This window comes from Marmota marmota, unplaced genomic scaffold (genome assembly GCF_001458135.2).
Source record: "Marmota marmota marmota unplaced genomic scaffold, marMar, whole genome shotgun sequence".
Classification (NCBI taxonomy): domain Eukaryota; kingdom Metazoa; phylum Chordata; class Mammalia; order Rodentia; family Sciuridae; genus Marmota; species Marmota marmota.
In genome coordinates, this window is record NW_026000093.1 from 19,014,495 (window position 1) to 19,034,743 (window position 20,249).

Genomic DNA, 20,249 nt, shown 5'->3' on the forward strand with positions numbered 1-20,249 from the left:
AGTCACACATGCTGTCCATTGTTGATGAAAATGTCATTCTGGGGTGCACAACCGTAATTTTGTTATTTAAATTTATGTAGGGTTTATGAGAATGGTTTGGATGGCTAAGATAACAAAGGGATCCACTAGGGCAGCATATGTACTAGGTAGGCAGCCAGGACTGCAAAGACCAGGGCAGTGGAGAAGTGCAGTGAAGACCCAGCCCAACCGGAGGAAGCAGGCCTGGGGCAGGCAGGATCGGGTGTGCGTGCAGAACGCTTCCTGACCCCTGTTCCCATATCTGCCCTCTGAACATTTAAAGCACTTGTGTTGATGATGATGACGATTCATTTTGGATTATGTACAAGATGCAGTCATCTTGTTTTAGAAGTGTTCCTGTCCAGCCCTCCACATCAGTATGAACTGTACAAAATTGAAAGGTACCACCACATAAACGTAGGTAAAATTTCCTATCTGAATTGTGCCTTTTCTGGTTCACACCCATTGATGCCTTTCCTGTTCCTAGTTGACCTCGATTTTACCCGAGCTGTTTGGGTACAGGTTCCTGCTCAATCAAGGAAAGTGCTGCTTTGGCTAGTCATTACATTGAACAGGAACTGGACTGTGTTTTAGGTCAGTAGTATGTTAAAGTACAGTTTCTTAGAATGTCCATTAAATAACTCGATTAGTTTGGGGTTGCCTAAAGCACTGTAGGAGCAGGAGAGTCTTAGCAAATCTCAGGGAAGCACAGTCCCCTTTAATTAACACTGGGAGTACCCGTAAGTGTGGTTTATGGTGAGTTTACTTGAAGAATGATTCTTTGTGCAACTCTTGAGCAACAAGTAAGTTGGATTAGTTTGTTGTTATTTTAAAGTAGTTACCAAACTTACATAAATAAGGAAGTACTTTGTGGGAAACGCATAGGTATAGATTTCTACAGAGCTTTTTGTCTTTAAGATCAGGGTAGCCATCCTCAGTTTCATGTAGTTGTAGGGAGAGAGAAAAAAAATCCCTATTCCAGGGGAAATTTTTTTTTTTTTTTGGTAAAATTCAACTACATATGTTGCTTTATACACCTTTACTTGTTCAGCCGGTCAGAGTTCACTCTTCTTACAATATTTTTGAAGATAAAAGGGTTTATATTATTGGAAAGTTTCATATTCCTTGTATTCTCTCATGGCCATGGGGTTAGTGCAAGATGAATTCCCCAGGGAACAGTGGGAACAGCATTAATGCTTATGTGCCAGGCACATGCCACATCTTATTTAATCTCTTCTCGGTAGATATTTTAATGTCTGTTTTTCAGTTGGATAACCAGGTCAAGAGGCATTAAATAAGTTGCCCAAGGTTACTTAGGTAATGGCTGAGACCTGGACCAAGTATTATTCTATTTCCTCTACACTCTTCTCATATTTCTGATAAAATGGTTCTGAGCTTTGCTTTAGATAATTGCAGTTCAAAAAGTGAAAGCCCCTGAGTATGCTATGTTAATGGACAAATACCTTTCCAGGTACAATGAGAACTAAATTAAAATGAAATGTTTTCTTTTTTTCAACATTTTTGAGATGAGTGCACTTTATTGTAAGTTGTAATATTTTGACTGTTGCAATTTGGTTTTGAAAATACTGCTTCAGTATTTAAAAATACCTGAAAATCAGGTTATTAGGAATTGTATGAGGTCTAAAACCTTACTTTTTGGAGTGTAAAAACTGATGATGGTATTTCATAAAGAAATGGAGTATTGTTGGATTTTAAATTCCAATTAAAATTGCTTTATATGTATTCTTATTACTAAAAAGAGCTTATTACTGTAATTATGGTCCACATACCTGAAACAGTATAAAATAAACCATATTTGACCCACCTAAAGACCACAGAGAGACATTGTTTGGTGTATAGCATGTTGAGGGATTAGACTGTACTATGCAGGCAGGAATCTGAGGAGCAGATTTGCACTGTGTAACTGCAAGGTAGAGAATGAATATAAGAAACAACTTTGGAGGGAGGAGACTAGCTAAGAGACTTAGGCAGCAAGTCTAGTGATAGATTGTGGATATCTAAGCTAGTGGGTGAATTTGGGACTAAGCCAAGTGGGTGAATTTGGGAGATTTTATGGAGGTAGACACAGCTCTTGGTTGATTGTAAGGGAGGATGATGAAAAAGATTTCTGATTTGGGTTCCATCACTGAACCAAGCAAAGGAGGAGACAGGCTGGGAGGGGTAATGGAGAGAATTCAGCTGTGGAATGCCAACTATAAAATATCTCTCTGGAGATATATATATATATATATATATATATATATATATATATCTGTCTGTATCTATCTATCTATCTATCTATAGATATATTTGGGTGGAGTACCAGGGAATTGAACTCAGGGGCACTCAACCACTGAGCCGCATCCCCAGCCCTATTTTGTATTTTATTTAGAGACAGGATCTCACTGAGTTGCTTAGCTCCTCGCTTTTGCTGAGGTTGGCTTTGAACCTGCGATCCTCCTATCTCAGCCTCCCCAGTTGCTGGGATTATAGGTGTGCACCTATAATATTTTATTAAGGAGATATTTTATTAAGCAGTTTAATTAAGGGAGTTAGATCAAAGCAGGGATTTTGGTAAAAGGTGTTGATTTTGGAATCATGGGCATCTTGGTGACAATTGAAGACACGCAAAGAGAGAAGATCACACAACAAGAATATGCTCAGTGAGAAGGGAAGAGAAGCACAACTGAGGGTGGGGGAAGGGAGCCATGGAGGAGTCCAAGACTGGAGAGGGAAACCAGGGGGTGGACACCTTGGAGCCCAGAGGAAGGGCAGTGTGAGATGGACACCAGGGAGTGTAGATACTACAAAGGAGGCAAGTGTGCTGGGCTGGCACTGTGACTTTGCAGGAAGAAGGCCCTGGTGAACATGGTGAGTGGCAATGAGAGAGCAATTGCAGTGGATCCAGTCTGTCCAATTTCCAGGAGGAAATGGACATGGAGGAGGTGGGTGATGGGGAATACAAGAAGTTCTTGATGTCTGCTGTGCAGAGAAGTTAGTAGGAGGGTATATGAGGTCAAGGCAGTATTTTTTTTTAAGGGTAAGAAACATCTATTCATGTTTAAATGGTGATCAGAAGACACTTTCAGAGAGAGCGACATCAGGCCGAAGACTCAGGAGAGAAAAGAACTGATGGACCAAAGACTCTGAAGTGTGCAGCAGCAGAATGGAGCAGAGAGCAGAGGCAGGTGTTGGGAGGAAAGGATGGCAGGAGGTTCTGGTGGGAAGCAGAGATAGATCATTCTGGTGGCTTAGTTTTCTCTGAGCTATAAGTGGCCTGGGCATTAGAGTATTAGTGATGAGCATGAGCCTACCCGGTGGTAGGTTTGGGGTGCTAGGTTTTAAGATGGCTTCAGCTGGCACTGGGTTTTATGATTGTTGGAAATCCACACCTGAGGGCAGGGCTCCATCCTTGCAGTTTTTAAAGCTCTCCCCATCACCGCTTCCTGGAGGCATTTGAAGTTTTGATTCTGAGGAAGGTGGCAAGCATCATTAGTTATCTCCACGTTTTAAGAAAGTAAGTTAGTTGACACAGCCTCATGAGAAAATACCTGAGGAAGATAAGTGAGTGCACCTCTGTCTTCAAGGACCAAGCTCTGGATGATACGACCCTGCCTGCCCGTTATGGTTTGAATCTGGAATTCCCCAAGAGCTCATGTATTGGATGCATGGTCCCCCATGTAGCAGTGTTCCGAGGTGAAAAGATTTAATGAATAGCTGTTACCTCATCAGTGGATTAATCCATTTGATGAATTAATAATTTGCACGAACCACTGTGTGCTACCTGTAGACAGGTGGGCATGGCTGGAGGGTGTGCTCTTGAACTATATCTGTCCTTGGTTCCCCCTCCTCCTCCTCCTCCTCTTCCTCCTCCTTCTTCTTCTTCTTCTTTCTCCCTCCCCACCCCTCCTTCCTGGCTGCCGTGAGCTGAGCAGTTTTCCTATGTCACTCCTTCTGCCATGATATTCTGCCACATCTTGGCCCAGAGCAATGAAGTCAGCTGTCTGAACCTCTGAAACCCTGAGCCAAAATAAACTTTACCTCCCCCTAGTTGTTCTTGCCAGGTATTTTAGTCACTGTGGCGAAAAACGGATTAACACACTAACCTTTCTGCTGTCATTTCCTGCTTTCTCCACTCCAATTAAGTTCTGTCCAGCACACATTCTGTATAACCCACTATATCCTCTGTATTTCCAGAGAATATTCCTTGCCCTTGCAATGCCTTACATGATACATACTCTGGTCTGTCTTTTGTGGCTGAGTCTCAAAGAGATCCCACGTAGATTTCCTAGGAACTGGTAACCAGAGTGTCTGCTCACCCTGGGTATGCCCTTGGCGTCTGGCACAGTCTTTCTGGATTTCTGGTCTTCCTTTTGTTGCACAATCTCCAGTCCTTCTCCTAGTTTTTCTTGTCTCTACAGAGAACTTTGTTTGTCATTCAGCTGTGCTTTGAGTAAACATTCATTCTGTGAATTCCACTCTGCTCACTTTTCCTTGATGCTCTTTGTTGGGGATGAAGTAGCATAGAGGAGGTGTTCAAATCCCAACTCTTGTCACTTCATAGCTTTTTGACCCTGAGAAGGTTATTTTATCTTTTGTGCCTTTATTACCTTCTGTCTTGTTAAAGAAATGACTGTCTTAGGTTATTTTCTGTTGCTGTAACAGAATGCCTGAGACTGAGTAATTTATAAAGAAAAGAGTTTATGTAGCTCACATTTCTGGATGCTGGAAAGTCTAAGAACATGGCATTGGCATCTGCTCAGCTTTCTGTAAGTCCTTTGTGACAGGTTACAACATAACAGGGGTCAAAAGGCCAAGTGGATATTTGTGAAGAGGCAAAGTACAAGGTGTGCCCTGCCTTTGTAACAACCTGCTCTTGCAGTAGCTCACCCAGTCTTAGCAGAAGGAGAGCTCACTACTGAAAGAGTTAACCTAATCCACGAGCAAGTCATTAATCCCTCTTGTAGACCTGGTCATCTTTTATCGGCCCCACCTCCTAACCACCTCCACTGTAGCAATCAGATTTCAAAATGCATTTCAGAGCAGACAAACCATGAGAGTGATATTCATAGATGCTACCATTAGAGAGATGTTAATGAGGATTGAATGAAGTCATAATTGTAAAGAACGGTGCCTGGCAGAGAATGCAGTATCAGTGCTCATTAAATCAGTACAAATACCCACAGCATCCTCCCTCATTTTTACTGCATACTCACCCTTTTGCTCATCTTTTTCTTCCACTGTGCTATAATACTTATCTTTGCTTACGCATACCCTGGATCCTTTTTCAAAAATTATTTGAGGTCTCTGAATTTCTGATGTTGAAAGGAATAATCATTAAAATCCTAGATACCGTTGGTGCTCAATAAATGCATAGAGGAATGCTGCCATTATTTCAGAACTCTTGTCAAATGTGATTCTCATTTGGAGTGGGAAGAGAGGAATCGCAGCCATTATTCACTGATTCACTACACAAAACAAGCAGGTCCAATCCTATAAATGGCTTACTATCTACAACCCCAAGACCCTAAAGTTACCACCCAGTTAGTCCATTCAAGCAAGGGTAAATGGATTAGGTTACAGCTCTCACGATCGAATCATTTCACCTTTGAACATTCCCACATTAACACAGGAGCTTTAGGGGGATACCTCATAGCCAAACCATAACACTGATCTTATATTAAATATAAAATATTTGAAAATGATGCAGTTTTACCTTTATTTGACTCATACCACTCCTCCAACAAGGCTTTCTGAATCTTTCATAGTGAATTTCCTAAAGGAAGATTCATTTTCGGGAGAAGAGCCTTCTAGTTAATGATGCCCTCAGAAGGCACAATATTAAAGTAAACAAAAGGAAATTAATCAGCATACAGAGAGGACATGATTCTGCTTTGAAAGAAAATCTTTCATTATCTAGAACTAGTGCCTATTTAATTGAAAAGTCTACACCCTAAGAATACTACAGATACCCTTTTTTTAAACTAATATATTAATGGATGAAGTTGTTCTGAAACACTCTAACACATTCTCCCATTTCTCTTTTGCCTAGGTAAGATGATACATAATTAAGTTTAGGCAAACATAACAAGTAGGTGACAGCTAGAGATAGAATTTCAAATAATTCATTTTCCATTCCATGCTTTAGAGCACTTTGTCACTGTTCTATCTGTCTACACCTTGAATGTCCTTCTCTGAATAATAGCTGCATAATATATTGACAATGACATCTTAAAGTGCAGCAGCACCTGGAGATAATATGCACTAAATCTCGATTTATCTCCAGATAAATGGGCTGCTTCACATAATTAAGAGTGAATTGGAGAAAAATGTCACTTTCTTTGTTAACTATTTTCCAGTTATTTAATGCTCCAATTTGTTATTCAAACATTTCACTTCCAATTTCCTTTTCTTTTTCATTTCAATGCTTAATATCTTCTTTCTTTCTCTTTCCAGTATCAGAGGGATGAGATGTAATATTTTTTTTCTTTGTAAAAAAAGCTTCTATAGCTCTCCATGCCTAGCAGGTGTGCAGCCCTGGGTTTGATCCACCCTCCAAACTAATTGTACATATCTTCCCGAGTGCACTGAGATTGCATGTTTTGGATGTGGTAGAGCATGGGTGAGTGAGATGACTTGGCTTCTGAAACTCACGATCTGTTGGACACCAGCTACCACTCTCCATAGTTGAATTTCTTTGACTCTGAGGAAGGCAGGCAAATCAGGACACAGAAATCATAACCTAGCTTTGATGGTTCCTTTTCCTCTTTGAATTTCTTCTGCATAGTGGCCTGGCTCAGAGGAAAGTTTTTAATGACTGCAGATTGTGAGTAAAAGTGGCATTTCCGGTTTAATTATTTCAGAGTTCATAGGTTGCCTCGAATGCTTATGATTTATCTAAATTTACAGCAGCATGTGATTCAGGGTTTAATTTTGGTCCATTCAAAGAATAGATGAAAACAATAGTAAAAGTCAAAAGTGCACTTGGCTTAAGCTTAGGCATTTTGATTTTTCTTATTTTTGAAAAAGTCAATTAGCGCTCATTCAACTGCCTTCTGGTTTCTGATAATCTGGTCCACCTTCTAGGATGAGTGGCCTTGCCCCGCTTTTATGCGGATGCCCTTGCGTTCTGCCCCTGTGCTTTCCGTTGCATTGAAACTGTCTTCTCAGTAGTCTTAAAAGTAATACTTGCAAAGTCTTTTTCTGTCCTTGTTTTCCTCTGCTGCTTTGCAGCTATTGTAGCTTTATTCTAGAAAGTCTCTTCTTGGTTGTCCCTTTAGCACTCTGGAATTTGAGTTTCCTCTTGTGCATTTGTTATTTCCCTTTCCTTCATCTCACCATGTTCCATGTTCAGACGTTCATGGCTCATGGCACGTCTCACAAAGGGGCCCACAGGTGGACTGATGCTATAAGCTGCATCTCTCTGGGGACATTTGCAACCTGCACCTTTAGCCTCTCCTTCTCAAGCAGCTCTAGTTCTGTCCCTCTCTTGAGTGGGTGTTTTAGTCAGCCTTTTTGCTGCTGTGACAACTGTAGAGGAGGAAAAGTTTATTTGGGGGCTCACAGTTCAGAAGTCTCAGTCCATAGACAGAGGCTCCATTTCCCAGGGTTTGAGGTGAGGCAGGACATCATGGTGGAAGAGTGTGGGGGAGGAAGCCAGCTCATATGATGATCAGAAGGGAGAGAGAGAGACAGACAGACAGAAAGACAGACACTCTTCAGATGCAAAAACCTCACAGCAATGCCCCCACTGAACCACTTCCTCTAGCCACACCCCACCTGCCTCTAGTTACCACCCAGTTAATCCCATCAGGTATTAATTCACTCAAATCATTTCTCCTCCAAACCTTCTTGCTTTGTCTCACCTATGAGATTTTTGGGGTACAACACGTCTAAACCATAACAATGGGGGCTGCAGGTTTAAACTCTTATCTAAAACTGAACTCGCCTTACTTTTGATGTGATTTTGGTAGAAATTCAAGTTATCCCATTTTTCCTCTTCTGTTTCCCTCATGGATATCTATTCTGTACCTCCCATCACCCTCCGTCCCCCACTCCACATAGCTAATGTCCACTTTGCAACCTTTCTGTCCCCTGTGAAGGCCTAGGGGGCATTTGCACAGGTGATAGGACAGGGTGGGGAATGGTATTCCCAACTGAACGGGGGAAGTTGTGGTGAGCATTTGGGACCAACTCAGGAAGGGAAGGATGGGGTTAGAGGCAGTCAAGCCTGTATGGTAGGAAATAAAGGGAAGTAGAGATTTTTGAACAGAGGAAATGTGGAGAAAGCTGGGTTCAAGAGAGATTAGTTGGGCTTTATAATGCAAATGACCAGAGGGCCTGGGAAGGCCTTGGTGAGTGGGAGATAAAGGGTGGGGGAGGTCTCAAGCCCGGGAGGTCTTCTAAGAGTCAGGGAGAGGGCACCTTTGAAGGGAATTGATGTCAGTTCTAGAAATATTTAGCTTGAGGTGACAAGAAGACATCTGAAAGGAAATGTCATTAAGCATTTGCAGATAGGCGATTTCACCAAACTTGTATGAGTGCATAGTGCTGGGGAAAGAAATTCGTGAGTCATAATTGCCTTTTCAGTTTTTACTACTTTTTCCATTCCTCATGATTCATTCTTTTGTACTTTAATGCTGTCATGTTATTTATGTTAATAATAAACCTCATTTATCTTGAAGATAGCTTTCTGTTAAGCTGCCACAAAATCTTCAAACTTATTTTTCTCAGTGACAAATAAATGATTATAAGGCTATGGCTTGTCACAGTTTCATAACTTTGGACAAATTTATCTATTGCTGTGAGTTAAGTATATTAAGATGAACGTTTCCCAGGTACTAATGGTAAAGCCACATAATCAATGGCAGGAAATTTGAATTTGTGAGCCTCACAGCAAAAGCTCAGCCAAAGATTTTCTTGAAAACTGTCAAGAGGCACTTTGCAATAGTTATTCTGTGGTATTATTGTTGTTGTTATTATTATTATAGTAGTAGTAGTACTATGGATTGAACCCAGGGGCTTACATGCTAAGCAAGTGCTCTACCACTGAACTATATTCCCAGCCTTTTTTATTTCTGAGGCTGGAACTTGTGATCCTCCTGCCTCAGTCTCCCAAGTCCCTGGAATTACAAGAGTGCACATCGCGCCTGTCTGGTCTGATTTTTAATAGAAAGGCACTGTGACTGGTTATCCCAGTCAATGCTAGCAACATCATTGCTTCTTTGTAACGCGTTCCTCATGGTGAAGCTGGGGTTAGATGAGGAGGGTGGGGAGAGAGGTGGTAAGGAGTGAGGAAAGGCGTGGCTAATTTAGAGAAAACCCCCTTTTTCTTTGACAGGCCCATTTTGGAAGGAAGCCAAAATGTCTGCCTTTTGAGAGAGAGTCACTGGGGAGTATGGGCCCTGCTGATGGTTCAGTTGTAGAAATCTCACCCCGCATTTCTCAACCACTGCTATTGCAGGATTCAGCAGCCCTTCGGTACCTGCTATACTCTGTGTTCACAGGGCAAAGATGGTCCAGGCTCCTGATGGCCTTGGTGAAGCTGAGTCCTGTCTGGGGGTATCTTTGGTTCTGTGGCCCCTCAAGCAGTTGGGTGGCCCTGCACAGTGGGCTGTGTCCGGAGACAGTGATAACACCATCCAACCCTTGGACTCCTTAGCAACAGCAAGCAGCGTGGGCATGCTTGGCTAGCCCCTCTCCCTCCTCACGTTGCATTCCCCAGCTTGCATTTCTTGGCTGGCTACAGACAGCTAATGCTATTGTGAGCAAAATGTGATAGGAATATAGGGATAAAGAGAGTACCGGAGGAAGACAAGCAGGGCGTGAACAGTCTGAGCTTATGAGATGCTGCTCTCCTTGTGCTCCAGAGATGGATGTTCAAAGGAAGTAGTGACTCTGGAGTTCACAGAGCTAAAGAGTTGTGGAAGTGAAATGAGAATCAGGGACCCGTGACTCCTAGCTTGGAGGTCTTCTGTGAGCACGCAGTGCCTCTGAGAATCATCAGTGGATCTGCAGAGGTGTGCAGTGTGGCCGCCTCTGCACTCAGCTTGCCCTAGCTCATCCACGCCCCAGAGCCAGTCTGCACTGTTGGGCTTTAAAGCCGGTCCTCTGAGGCCCCTTGGCTGGTAATAGCCATCTGCTTGGAGACGGCTGGGAAGACTGCTTCCCTCCCTTGGACTTTGCTTCATTGTTTTCTGAACCATATCCTTAGTATCATATGCTTTTCCGTTCCCATGAATTTGTCTCCATGTGTCCTTGTTTAACCATTTCCATTAGAATAAACTTTGGAGCAGATATCCTTACTATGACTATATTTCAAAATAATATGTCCCTGCATTAATATGTATAGAGCAATCCCCTATTTCAAAAGGGGATATTTTTCATGACTTCCAGTAAATGTCTGAAGCTACAGATAGTACCAAACCCTGTCTGTATTATGTTTTTTTCTATACATGCATAACTGTGATAAAGTTTAATTTATGAATTAGGCAGAGTTAGAGATTAATAAAAGCTAATAAAAGAACAACTATAATAATATACTATTTATTTAAAACTCATGAGTTTTTTTTCCTTTGACTTATCCATTGAATATTTTGACTGCAGGTATCTAACTAAGGAAAGTGACAATATTGGTGGCGGGAGGTTGGGGGGGGGTGGCGTTTCTATACATATTATGTGTTTTGTGAAGCAAAGGAAAATTGAAATAAAAGGCATCTCATAAAAATAAAGTAGAAGGTCTGACATGTTCCTTCTGATCATTTGATGGCTTTTTGTCCCCTAATTCTTCAGTCTAGTCTTAGGGAAATAATGACCAAATGTTCACTTTAATTGTTAGGGGCCTTTGTCTCTCTTCCTTTATTATTAGCCTTCTTCAGGATTTGATCTGCATTTGCCACCAAATGCAGGGTCTGAAGCGGCCCCAAAGAGGGGGACCTCTGCTCAGGATGGCCAGGCCCTTGACATAGATTATAGAAGATAATTTCAGGTAGAGGAACAAACAGATTTATTATGAAAGAAAGGAGGACGCATCCACAGGAGAACATGGGCCATCTCAAGAGAGCGGTGCTGTGGGGTCTTGGGCTCTTCTTTGAAAGGAAGCTTGGGGAGGAGTGTGCATGGGAAGTATCCAGGATGAGCTGCATCAAAGACCTGCCATCCTGAGATAAGAATGTCATCAGTCTGGTGATCATAGATGGTTTATAGTGACCTGGCAATTCTCAGGATCCTTAGGTTGACATCCTCTCCATTATCTGATCAATAGATACATTGGGTAAGAACCCTGGGTTTGTATCTGTTCGTTCAGTCTATCCTAAAAACACATGTATTCATGGGCTTATTACAGTGCACAGGAAAGTGACGATATTGGTGGCGGGAGGTGGGGGGCGGCCAGTCTCTTGTCAGGGACAGGCTTAGACATGTGCTCAGAGTTCTTTGTATGCCCTTGTGATTTTCCTATCTCAGTGGCTCTACTTTATGGAACAGAACCAATACTAACAAAAGGCAAAATGGGATAAGATTATAGGAACAAGGAAGGGGCAACAGGAGAACAGAAGTAGATTTGGATAATCCAAGGTTTTGTAAGTGGGTCAATTTCTAGTAACTTTAAGATTGTGAGTGAAGATTTGTGGACTTCCCAGCAATTTGGAAGTGACAGGTCTGGGGAAAAACTAGGTTTGGCAGTGAAGATATGAAGAACTTCAGCACAAGGCTTTCAGATTAAAGTTATAGTCTCCTCCTCCTTCCTTTTTCCTTCTTTCTGCCTATATTTATTTTCTCTTATCCTACTTCACATGGGTCTTCATACATTTTTATTTACACAAGCTGTATTAGTCAGGGTGCTTCAGCAAAACAGGAGGGTTGGGGGAGGAATAAAAAAGATTGGGATTTAAATTAAGGAGCTGGTCCATTTGATTTTATGGCTGAGGCTGGAAATCCATGCAAAAGTTGTTGCAGTTTGAAGGCTGGAGAGTCTGGGGGGTATTTTGATCTTGTATTCTGGAGACAGAATTCTCTCTTCTTTGAGGGACCTCAGTCTTTGCTGCTAAGGCCTTCAACTGGATGAGGTTTACCCATAAAATGGATTACAGTCAACTGTACTCAGTCTGTTGACTTACATGCTAATCATATCTAAAAACGAACTTCGCAGCAACATCTAGACTGGTGTTCTATAGCCTAGCCAAGTTAACACATAACATTTATCATCCCATATCCCTATCTTAGTTTTTCAACTGATACTCTCTGGCAGCTTCCTAGCTTATATTCTGACCTCTAATCCATCCCCCATTCTCCAAAAAGAAACTTTGAAAGGAAGGAGGTTATCATGGGGAAGCTTGACTAATACTAAGCAGCATAAGTAATAATACTCACTGCAATCGTATATTGCTTTAGTGTTTTCCAAAATCGAATGATGACAGAATTAAAGCTTTGAGCACTCTGACCTTTCTACTTTTGAAGCGTCATCTCTTGTCAGGGACAGGCTTAGACATGTGCTCAGAGTTCTTTGTATGCCCTTGTGATTTTCCTACCTCAGTGGCTCTACTTTATGGAACAGAACCAATACTAACAAAAGGCAAAATGGGATAAGATTATAGGAACAAAGAAGGGGCAACAGGAGAACAGAAGTAGATTTGGATAATCCAAGGTTTTGAGATTTGAGGAATGGTGTGTGTGTGGGGGAAAACAAGCTTGCTCTATTTATTTATTTATTTGGTTTGTTAATGTGTTGTTTCAGAAAAGGAAAAAAAAATAACCCATAATATTGCTATGAGAAGGAAGAAAAATGTCAGTTTGAATTTTGTCATCTGTTGGGGGAAAAAAAAACAAAACACAACAACTCAACCTTGGGCCTAGACCTTCTTTGTTGATTTAATGAAAGCCGTCAGTTCTTATCTGTACCACAAGGACTTCTGTGCTATTGTTGCTGCCAGAGAAGGAAATAATAAAGTTAGTCTTTTATTATTAATTGAGAAGTCATAGGACATTGTTATCTTGAAGGCGGTGCCTTGACAGTTAGCATTTACTGGCTGCTTCCAGACCCTGTGAGCTTTCCAGGCAGCCTGGTCTTGGTGTGTTCTTTTCCTGGGTTGCTGTTTCTATGCTGGACTTTCTTACCTCCCTCTAGTGGTCAGTTTTATAATCTCAGATTCTATTTGGACAAATTCAGCAGTGAAAAAAAAAAATCAAAGTTTTGACAGTCTGTGTGTTAATTTAAAAAAAAATAGATTCTAAATACATGAATATTGAGTTTTATCTATGTCTTTTTAAACTAAGAACTAGTTTTTAAATGTGGGACAAAGTTTTAAGGTGGTAAGGAATTAGTTTGACGAAAAGGTATACTACTGAAGATGGTATTCTAGGCACAAGGTTTTTTTTTTTTTAATTTTTTATTGTTGGTTGTTCAAAACATTACAAATTTCTTGATATATCATATTTCACACTTTGATTCAAGTGGGTGGGCACAAGGTTTTAGCTAGCTGCTGTCATACCAAGAATCTCTGTGGCCATTTGATTTTTTTGGTGTGGGAACTAGATGTGGCTTCTTGCAAGTGTTTATCACTGCTGTAGGAACAAGTGCATATTCTAGATCAGCTTGAAAGCTGCAAAGCTGTATGAGGTTAGGAGGAAGGGACCTTGAACATTGATTGTCCTTTCTTTATAGATAAAATTTTATCCCAATTGTAGGAAATGAACTTCTGTTGGAGATTTACATCAGTATTATTTTACTATGGAATACTTGAACAGAGGGCAGTACTTAAATTTTTTTCTATCTTATGTTATCTTTGGATAGTCCTAGAGTTGAAATAATTTACCAGAACTTGAGAGTGGCTTTGCACATTTCCTGATGGAAGTACTGTGGGTTGGTGATGCTGTGTTTGATTATGTGGGTACCCATCCTTTGAGTGAGTAGTGTTTGTGTCCAGACCTGGAGTTTTGTTTCTTTGAGCTCCAGAGGGAATGTCATTTAAGGAAAGACACTAACTCTATGTGAAATCGGTGAGTCTCCCTCACTGAGCTTCTCCTAAGTTAGGACTAAAACTGAGAACTCAAGAGGCGGTGACCTGTTGCTTCTGTTCAGAGAGGTAAAGGAGGGAATTCCTCCAGAGACCTCCTATGGAGGCAGTAGCCTGTGTACATTGGTGACCCCCTTGTTGCATAGAAGACCATGTAGATGTAGTGAAGTCAGTGATGTGGCTTTATTTTTCTGAAGAGAAGGACATTAGAAGTAACCTGTGCATTGTTGCCCACCAGCTCCATCTGATCCACTGGAACTCCACTCTGTTTGGCAGCATCGACGAGGCTGTGGGGAAGCCGCACGGAATCGCCATCATCGCCTTGTTCGTTCAGGTAAATGGTCTGCAGTGGTTATTGTGCTGTTCAGAGCTGCTGCTTTCTAAGTCATTTTGCAAGATGGTTTTCCATTCTCTCCCAGTTTTATTACTTCGAGGTGAAATTAAACACCTTTACAGAGAACACCAATAATGTAAAAATAGAAAACTTGATCTTTGGAGTTCATGAGAGTTCAGCCATATTCCTTGATAGAAAAGAGTTCATTTATTTATTAGAAATTTTCTACAGGGTGGCATTCAGCATCTTTGGAGAAATGATTTTGAAAATGTCTCCTGAAGGCAGAATTCATTTTATTTATGAAAAAGCATTTCAGAAAATGTTTTTAGACTCCAGCTTACTGCAAAATCTAAGAAAAATCAATAATATAATCATGTAGTGGATTACTTTATCTCTTCATTATTAATAATTTTCACATGAAGATGATTTGAAATTCTTTATAGAAAACACTGATAAAATAAGGCTGCAAATGATGGAAGATTTAGCTAACATAAATTTTAGATTTGAGCTGTGTGGTGGGCAAAGAATTGTGTATAAATTTAGCCAAACATACAAAAATGGACCATATGTTCACACAGATAAAATTTTAATCCAGTTTTTACCGAGGTGAATCTTTTTAATTTTCTCTTATCATCTATGATAAAAGATTTAGAGGTAAAAGACATCATGGAAATTTTAGACATCCCTTGACCACCAGTCTTAAGAGACATCAAGGCTCAGAGAGGTCAAGTAATTATTTAGTCACACAACAATGTATTCTGCCAATCTGCACCAAAACTCAGAGAGCCAACTCTGCATGGTTGCAGGTTGCCTCTTGTATAAACTGGATTACAGTCGTAATATTAATGTTATGGTTTTAGTTACTTAATTTTCTAAAAAGAGTTGAGCATTGAGTCCTTTCAAATATGCTTTCTTGTAGCATATATACCATCAGAAGAGGACAGTCCACTCAGAGAAGGACAGCCTTGTGCATGCAGGTCAGAGATACTAAACTGAAGGGCACTGACCATAGTCTCCATCCTGGGAGGCTGCCCAGGTTTTACTGGAAAGGCCTGAGAGCTGCACCTTGGACACACCCAAGGGGTTCTCATAGACCAGGAGGTGGTAGGAGAGCTTGTCAAAGACAGCCATCCTGAGTCCAGGGAGCACAGTGAGAAATAAGGCAAGAGTGAGGCAGAAATGGAAAAAAAAATAGATGAAACAGGGCCTCAATTCCAGGAGAAGAGGCTCACGAGAGTGGTTTGTATTTTTGGTGGTGGTGAAAGGTGGCAAAGGGGAGAGGTAAGAAAGTGACAGATCTCACGGTCCTGGAGGACTCACCGGATTGTGTTGGCACAGGAGCTGCTGCAGGATTTTAGCAGTTGGGTGTGGAGACTGTCATGTGTACTTGGATTTTGGTAGTTATGACTTTTTCACATATGAATTTATTTGGTAAAGAAGAAAGGTGATTGAGCAACAGCTGGAGTTTGTTGCAGGATATAAAGTTTTGCTTGTAAAGTGAAGAATCTTCATGAATAGAAAGAGCCACGAATAGTTATGAAGTGCCACTATATGTAAAATCTATTTGATGCTCTACAACACCATGCAGGTTAAGCAGGATAATGAGTGACATTAACTGAATGATAGTGCACTAAGCACTGTTCCAAGTTGTTTGATTTGATCTGACCTTCAACCCTATCACTTTATCCTCCCCACTTATGAGTGACAAAGGATATACAAGTTAAGTACATGTACACACACGTTTCTTTCTTTTTTTTCTTTTCTTTTTTGTTTTTTTTTTTGTTTTGGTACTGGGGATTGAACCCAGTGGTACTTAACCACTGAACCACATGTGCCCCAACCCATTTTTTTTTTTTTTTATTTAGAGAGAGGGTCTCACTGAGTTGCTTCGGGCCTCGCTAAGTTGCTCAGGTTGGCTTTTAACTCATGATCCTCCTGCCTCCGCCTCCCCAGCTGCTGGGATTACAGGCATGCACCACTGTGCCTGGTGAGGCTAAGCACATTTGCCGAAAGTCACATAGCCAAAAAGTGGCAGGGTCGTGATAAGAATCCAGGTAGTCCAACACAAGGGAGCTCACTCCTGACAAACTGTTATGTGGCCTTACAGTACTCAGATTGGAATCTTCTCAAAGAGTTCATGGTCTGGCAGGAGCTGCATGAAATGAAAATAGACCACGGCCAGAGGTGCCGGCATCCAAATGTTGCCTACGAGTTAAACCAGTTAGACGAGGAGGGTCCATTTCTTCTGAAGACGGGGTGAAGGCTTTTGCCTAAGATCCAGCCTCCTACACTCATGGGGACATTTTTCTTTTCTTTTTCTTCTTCTTTTGTTAACTTCATGAAATTTATTTTCTGTTTTTAGAACCTATTTCAGGAATCGCAAACACTTCAAAAATAATGGGAATCTGATTACACTGAACAGATTGACCTATCTTATGTTAGGCTTTTCTTGTCTTTTTTTTTTCCCCCTAGCATGTTTTACAGTCGGTTGATATTGAGAAAAACAGAAAATGTGTGCATGTTGGAAGTTAGTCCAGCTTCTCATAGGTCATTCTTCAAAAATGTATGTGGAAGAGAAGAAGCTGAGGGATAGCAGTGATTGTTTCCTGAGGTGATAAGTGATCTCTGCTCTTACTTTCTCCATTGTCATGGACCACTGAAAGCTTGGAAGTGTGAATCAGCTGGCACTTCAGATTTGCAAAGTTAGCATCAAGGACACTAAATATCAAAAAAATAGTTCAAATCTCAAATTTCTTTGGAGTACTTTGTATACCAAGGATCTGTGTTATTTCATAATAGAAAGCTATTGAAAGCATATTCTTAAGATTAAATAAAATGATGGCTATAACAATTATGATCAGTGGTAATCAAGAAACGTCTTGATTTTGGTAACTTTAATCTAGAACATCACATACCTACTCTTCAAAAAAAATTTCAACTTTGAGAAATATTTATAATAATGATCTATAAACACCCAGAGGCAAGAATGCAAGAGTTTGGATATGTACTGAGTGGTTTTAATTAAAATATAGGCTTGACACTTTTATATAATAGTCTTGTTTAATTTAGTATTTGAATTATGGCACAGTGAGTGACACCTGTGCATAGAAATACGAAGCCGAACGGGTTCTTGGGTATCATAGCTAATTTACTTTCTTGTACTAGCTGTTACAACTTTAAATACCTTAAGTAGATGTTGACCTGGCCATAAAAGGAAAGGTCATTTAATTCCCCAGAAAGGACATGCAGGTGGATTGGAACCTCACTTTTGGTTACTATTTTGAATAAAAGTAAAGAATTTTAAAATATTGTGTTTGTGGTTTATGCTTTATACATTTCAGATAGGGAAGGAACATGTTGGGCTCAAGGCTGTGACTGAGATTCTCCAGGATATTCAGTATAAGGTAAGTTGTTCTTTAAAACAGAAACTCTCGTGTCTAAGAGGCCCCTGGACCAACTCTTGATAATTCTCTAGAATCCACAGGACTCAGAAAAGCTGTTCTATTTATGGGATATAAAAGTGCAAAGTTACAGTTCAAATCTAAGTAAAGGGCAGAGGCACAGGTGGGCTAAAGTTCAGGGGAAACCTGAAGAAGCTTCCAGGTATCCCCTCCCAAGAAGGTCTCATGGGGATGCCCCAGTTCTCCCAGCAACCATGCGTCAGGTGCATATTATGTTGCCAAACTGGGAAGCCCACCTGAGTCCTGGCATCTAGAGCTTTTATTAGGGGTTGGTCAGGTAAGCATGAAGGGCTTACCTAACCACTTCAGCTCATCAAACTCCAGGCTTCCTCCCCACACCCTAGGAAAACCAGGCATCCATAAATTATATGGGCAGGACAAACCTGTCTATTCACACTGGTGCAACTTGGCCCAAGGCTCCAGGCATCATTAGGAGTTCACCATAAATACAGCAAGACCCAGGCTCTCCAGGTCTCTTATGGGGTGGAATGTCCCAAGGGCCCAGGAGTTTTCTACTAAGAGCTAACCAAGGGCTAATACTAAAGACAGGATGTGCAGGGTTTGGGCAGCCTTGGCCTACTGAGTTAACCCTTACTGTTACGTATTATAGGAAAGCATTATAAATGATTGGAACCAGACTTCAAAGTATGTATGTTAAGTAATAATAACAACAATAATAATAGTAGTAATAGAAGGACACATAATCCATATGATAATATACCAGAGAAGGCGATTTAGATCAATATGACCCTGTAATGTCATGACACAGCATTGCTGGGAAGTTAAGCTCTGTTTTAAACAGGACCTTCAATGCCTGTGCTGAGTTGAATGTCAGTAATCTTGGGCCAGGTAGTAGTTTAGTCCTGTTTGGCCGCTGGAGATATAGAGCAGGCATTGAGCTTGCTTGACTTAGGGGTTCCAAGTACCCAATGCCAATTATGAGATCAGTCTGAGAATCAAGTGTGACTGTGGTTCTCCACTAGCATAGGGAAGGAACAGGTCATTCTGAAGGCTGTGATAAAGAGCCTCCAAGACATTCAAAATGAGGTAAGGCGATATGTGAAAGAAAATAGAAAGACTGGTTGTATAAGAGATCTCTCAGACCACCTCCAGGGCCTCTTGAATCAGGGAGAATCTCCCTTAAGTTCTGCTGGGTGGGCTCTTAAGGAACCCAGCTACTGATGGAGTCCACACTAGTCAAAAGAAAACAAGTATAAAGAGGGTGAGGACACTTTGTGAACTGATATTTTCCAGTAGAAATGCACTGAGGAAATCTCCCTCATTTATTTAGCTTACAGGACATCAGTCATTATGGAATACAGAATCTGGGGTAGGACAAAGAGGGCTAGATTCCTTAAAGTATAAAATAATCCCATGAAGGAGGGAAGAAACTTCTACAATGTTGTTTGTTTATTAATAGACAGAAATCCAACTGTCCTCCTGCCTCTGAGGCCTGAGCATTTGAATGACACAATTTAAAATAAGGATCATAAGTGTCAACTGTTGAATAAGGGTGCAGATATTTCCCTTAAAATTTAAATCTTGCTTTGAAAAAAGTTGACTGGAATAGAACATTCATATCTGAATTTCATCTCTCCCATTCTGGATGAGAAGATCACCCAGAATAGTTCTTAGAGTTGAATTTTCAAATGCACATGGGACAGAATGACAAGTTGGGTGTCAGAATGTAATGCCCAAGAGGTTAGGAACTGTGTTCCAAACAGGCAAGAGGAAAGTTTCTGAGCCAGGGCTCTGTGTTTTATACCAAGTCTTGGGTATGAGTGCGATAGAAGCAGAAAAAGTAGTTAATATGGGACAGATGGACACCAATTGTAAACTCCACATGAGGAATCACAGGGCAATCGGAACTGCAATAGCGAAGAAAATAGCCATAGACACAGAGTAGAAATGTCTTGTTTGCATCTCAATCTTGTTCTGATGAGAAAGCAGAATGATACACCTACAAATCTAGGGGACCCAATGAGTCCATTCAGAAAAGACTTCAATCTAGAATTTTAGTTCGAATAATATTTTTATTTTTTTAAAATTAGAAATTTTATATTGACATGGAGTAAATTTTTCCCCCCCAGGGGAAGTCCAAGACAATACCCTGCTTTAATCCTAACACTTTATTACCAGGTAAGCAATTTTTTTTTTGGTACTGCTCATTGAACCAAAGAGTGCCTTACCACTGAGCCACATCCCCAGTCCTTTTTATTTTGGCATAGGGTCTCACAGAGTTGTGTAGGGCCTTGCTACATTGCTGAGGCTGGCCTTGAATTTGTGATCCTCCTGCGTTAGCCTCCTGAGTTGCTGGGATTATAGGCATTGTCACCATGCCTAGCCATAAAATGAATTTTAATTATGAATATAACCATACTATTTTTCTCAGAATATATATATATATATATATATATATATATA

At 40.8% G+C, this 20,249-nt stretch overlaps 1 protein-coding gene and 1 long non-coding RNA gene across 3 annotated transcripts in view; both read left to right on the forward strand.

Moving 5' to 3' along the window:
• Ca8 (carbonic anhydrase 8) overlaps positions 1 to 20,249 on the forward strand; it is an 88,432-nt gene that overhangs the window by 34,511 nt on the left and 33,672 nt on the right. The window contains exons 4-6 of one of the 2 annotated variants that reach the window (XM_015485848.2): positions 14,269 to 14,364; positions 17,706 to 17,768; positions 19,916 to 19,964. In XM_015485848.2, the coding sequence (XP_015341334.1) occupies positions 14,269 to 14,364; positions 17,706 to 17,768; positions 19,916 to 19,964 (208 nt within the window). The remainder of the gene's footprint in view (positions 1 to 14,268; positions 14,365 to 17,705; positions 17,769 to 19,915; positions 19,965 to 20,249) is intronic. The other variant, XM_015485849.2, reaches the window with a different exon arrangement.
• On the forward strand, positions 3,991 to 13,824 carry LOC125610571. The gene is made up of 2 exons (XR_007340572.1): positions 3,991 to 11,592; positions 12,662 to 13,824. It is a non-coding gene; the product is annotated as an uncharacterized LOC125610571 (long non-coding RNA).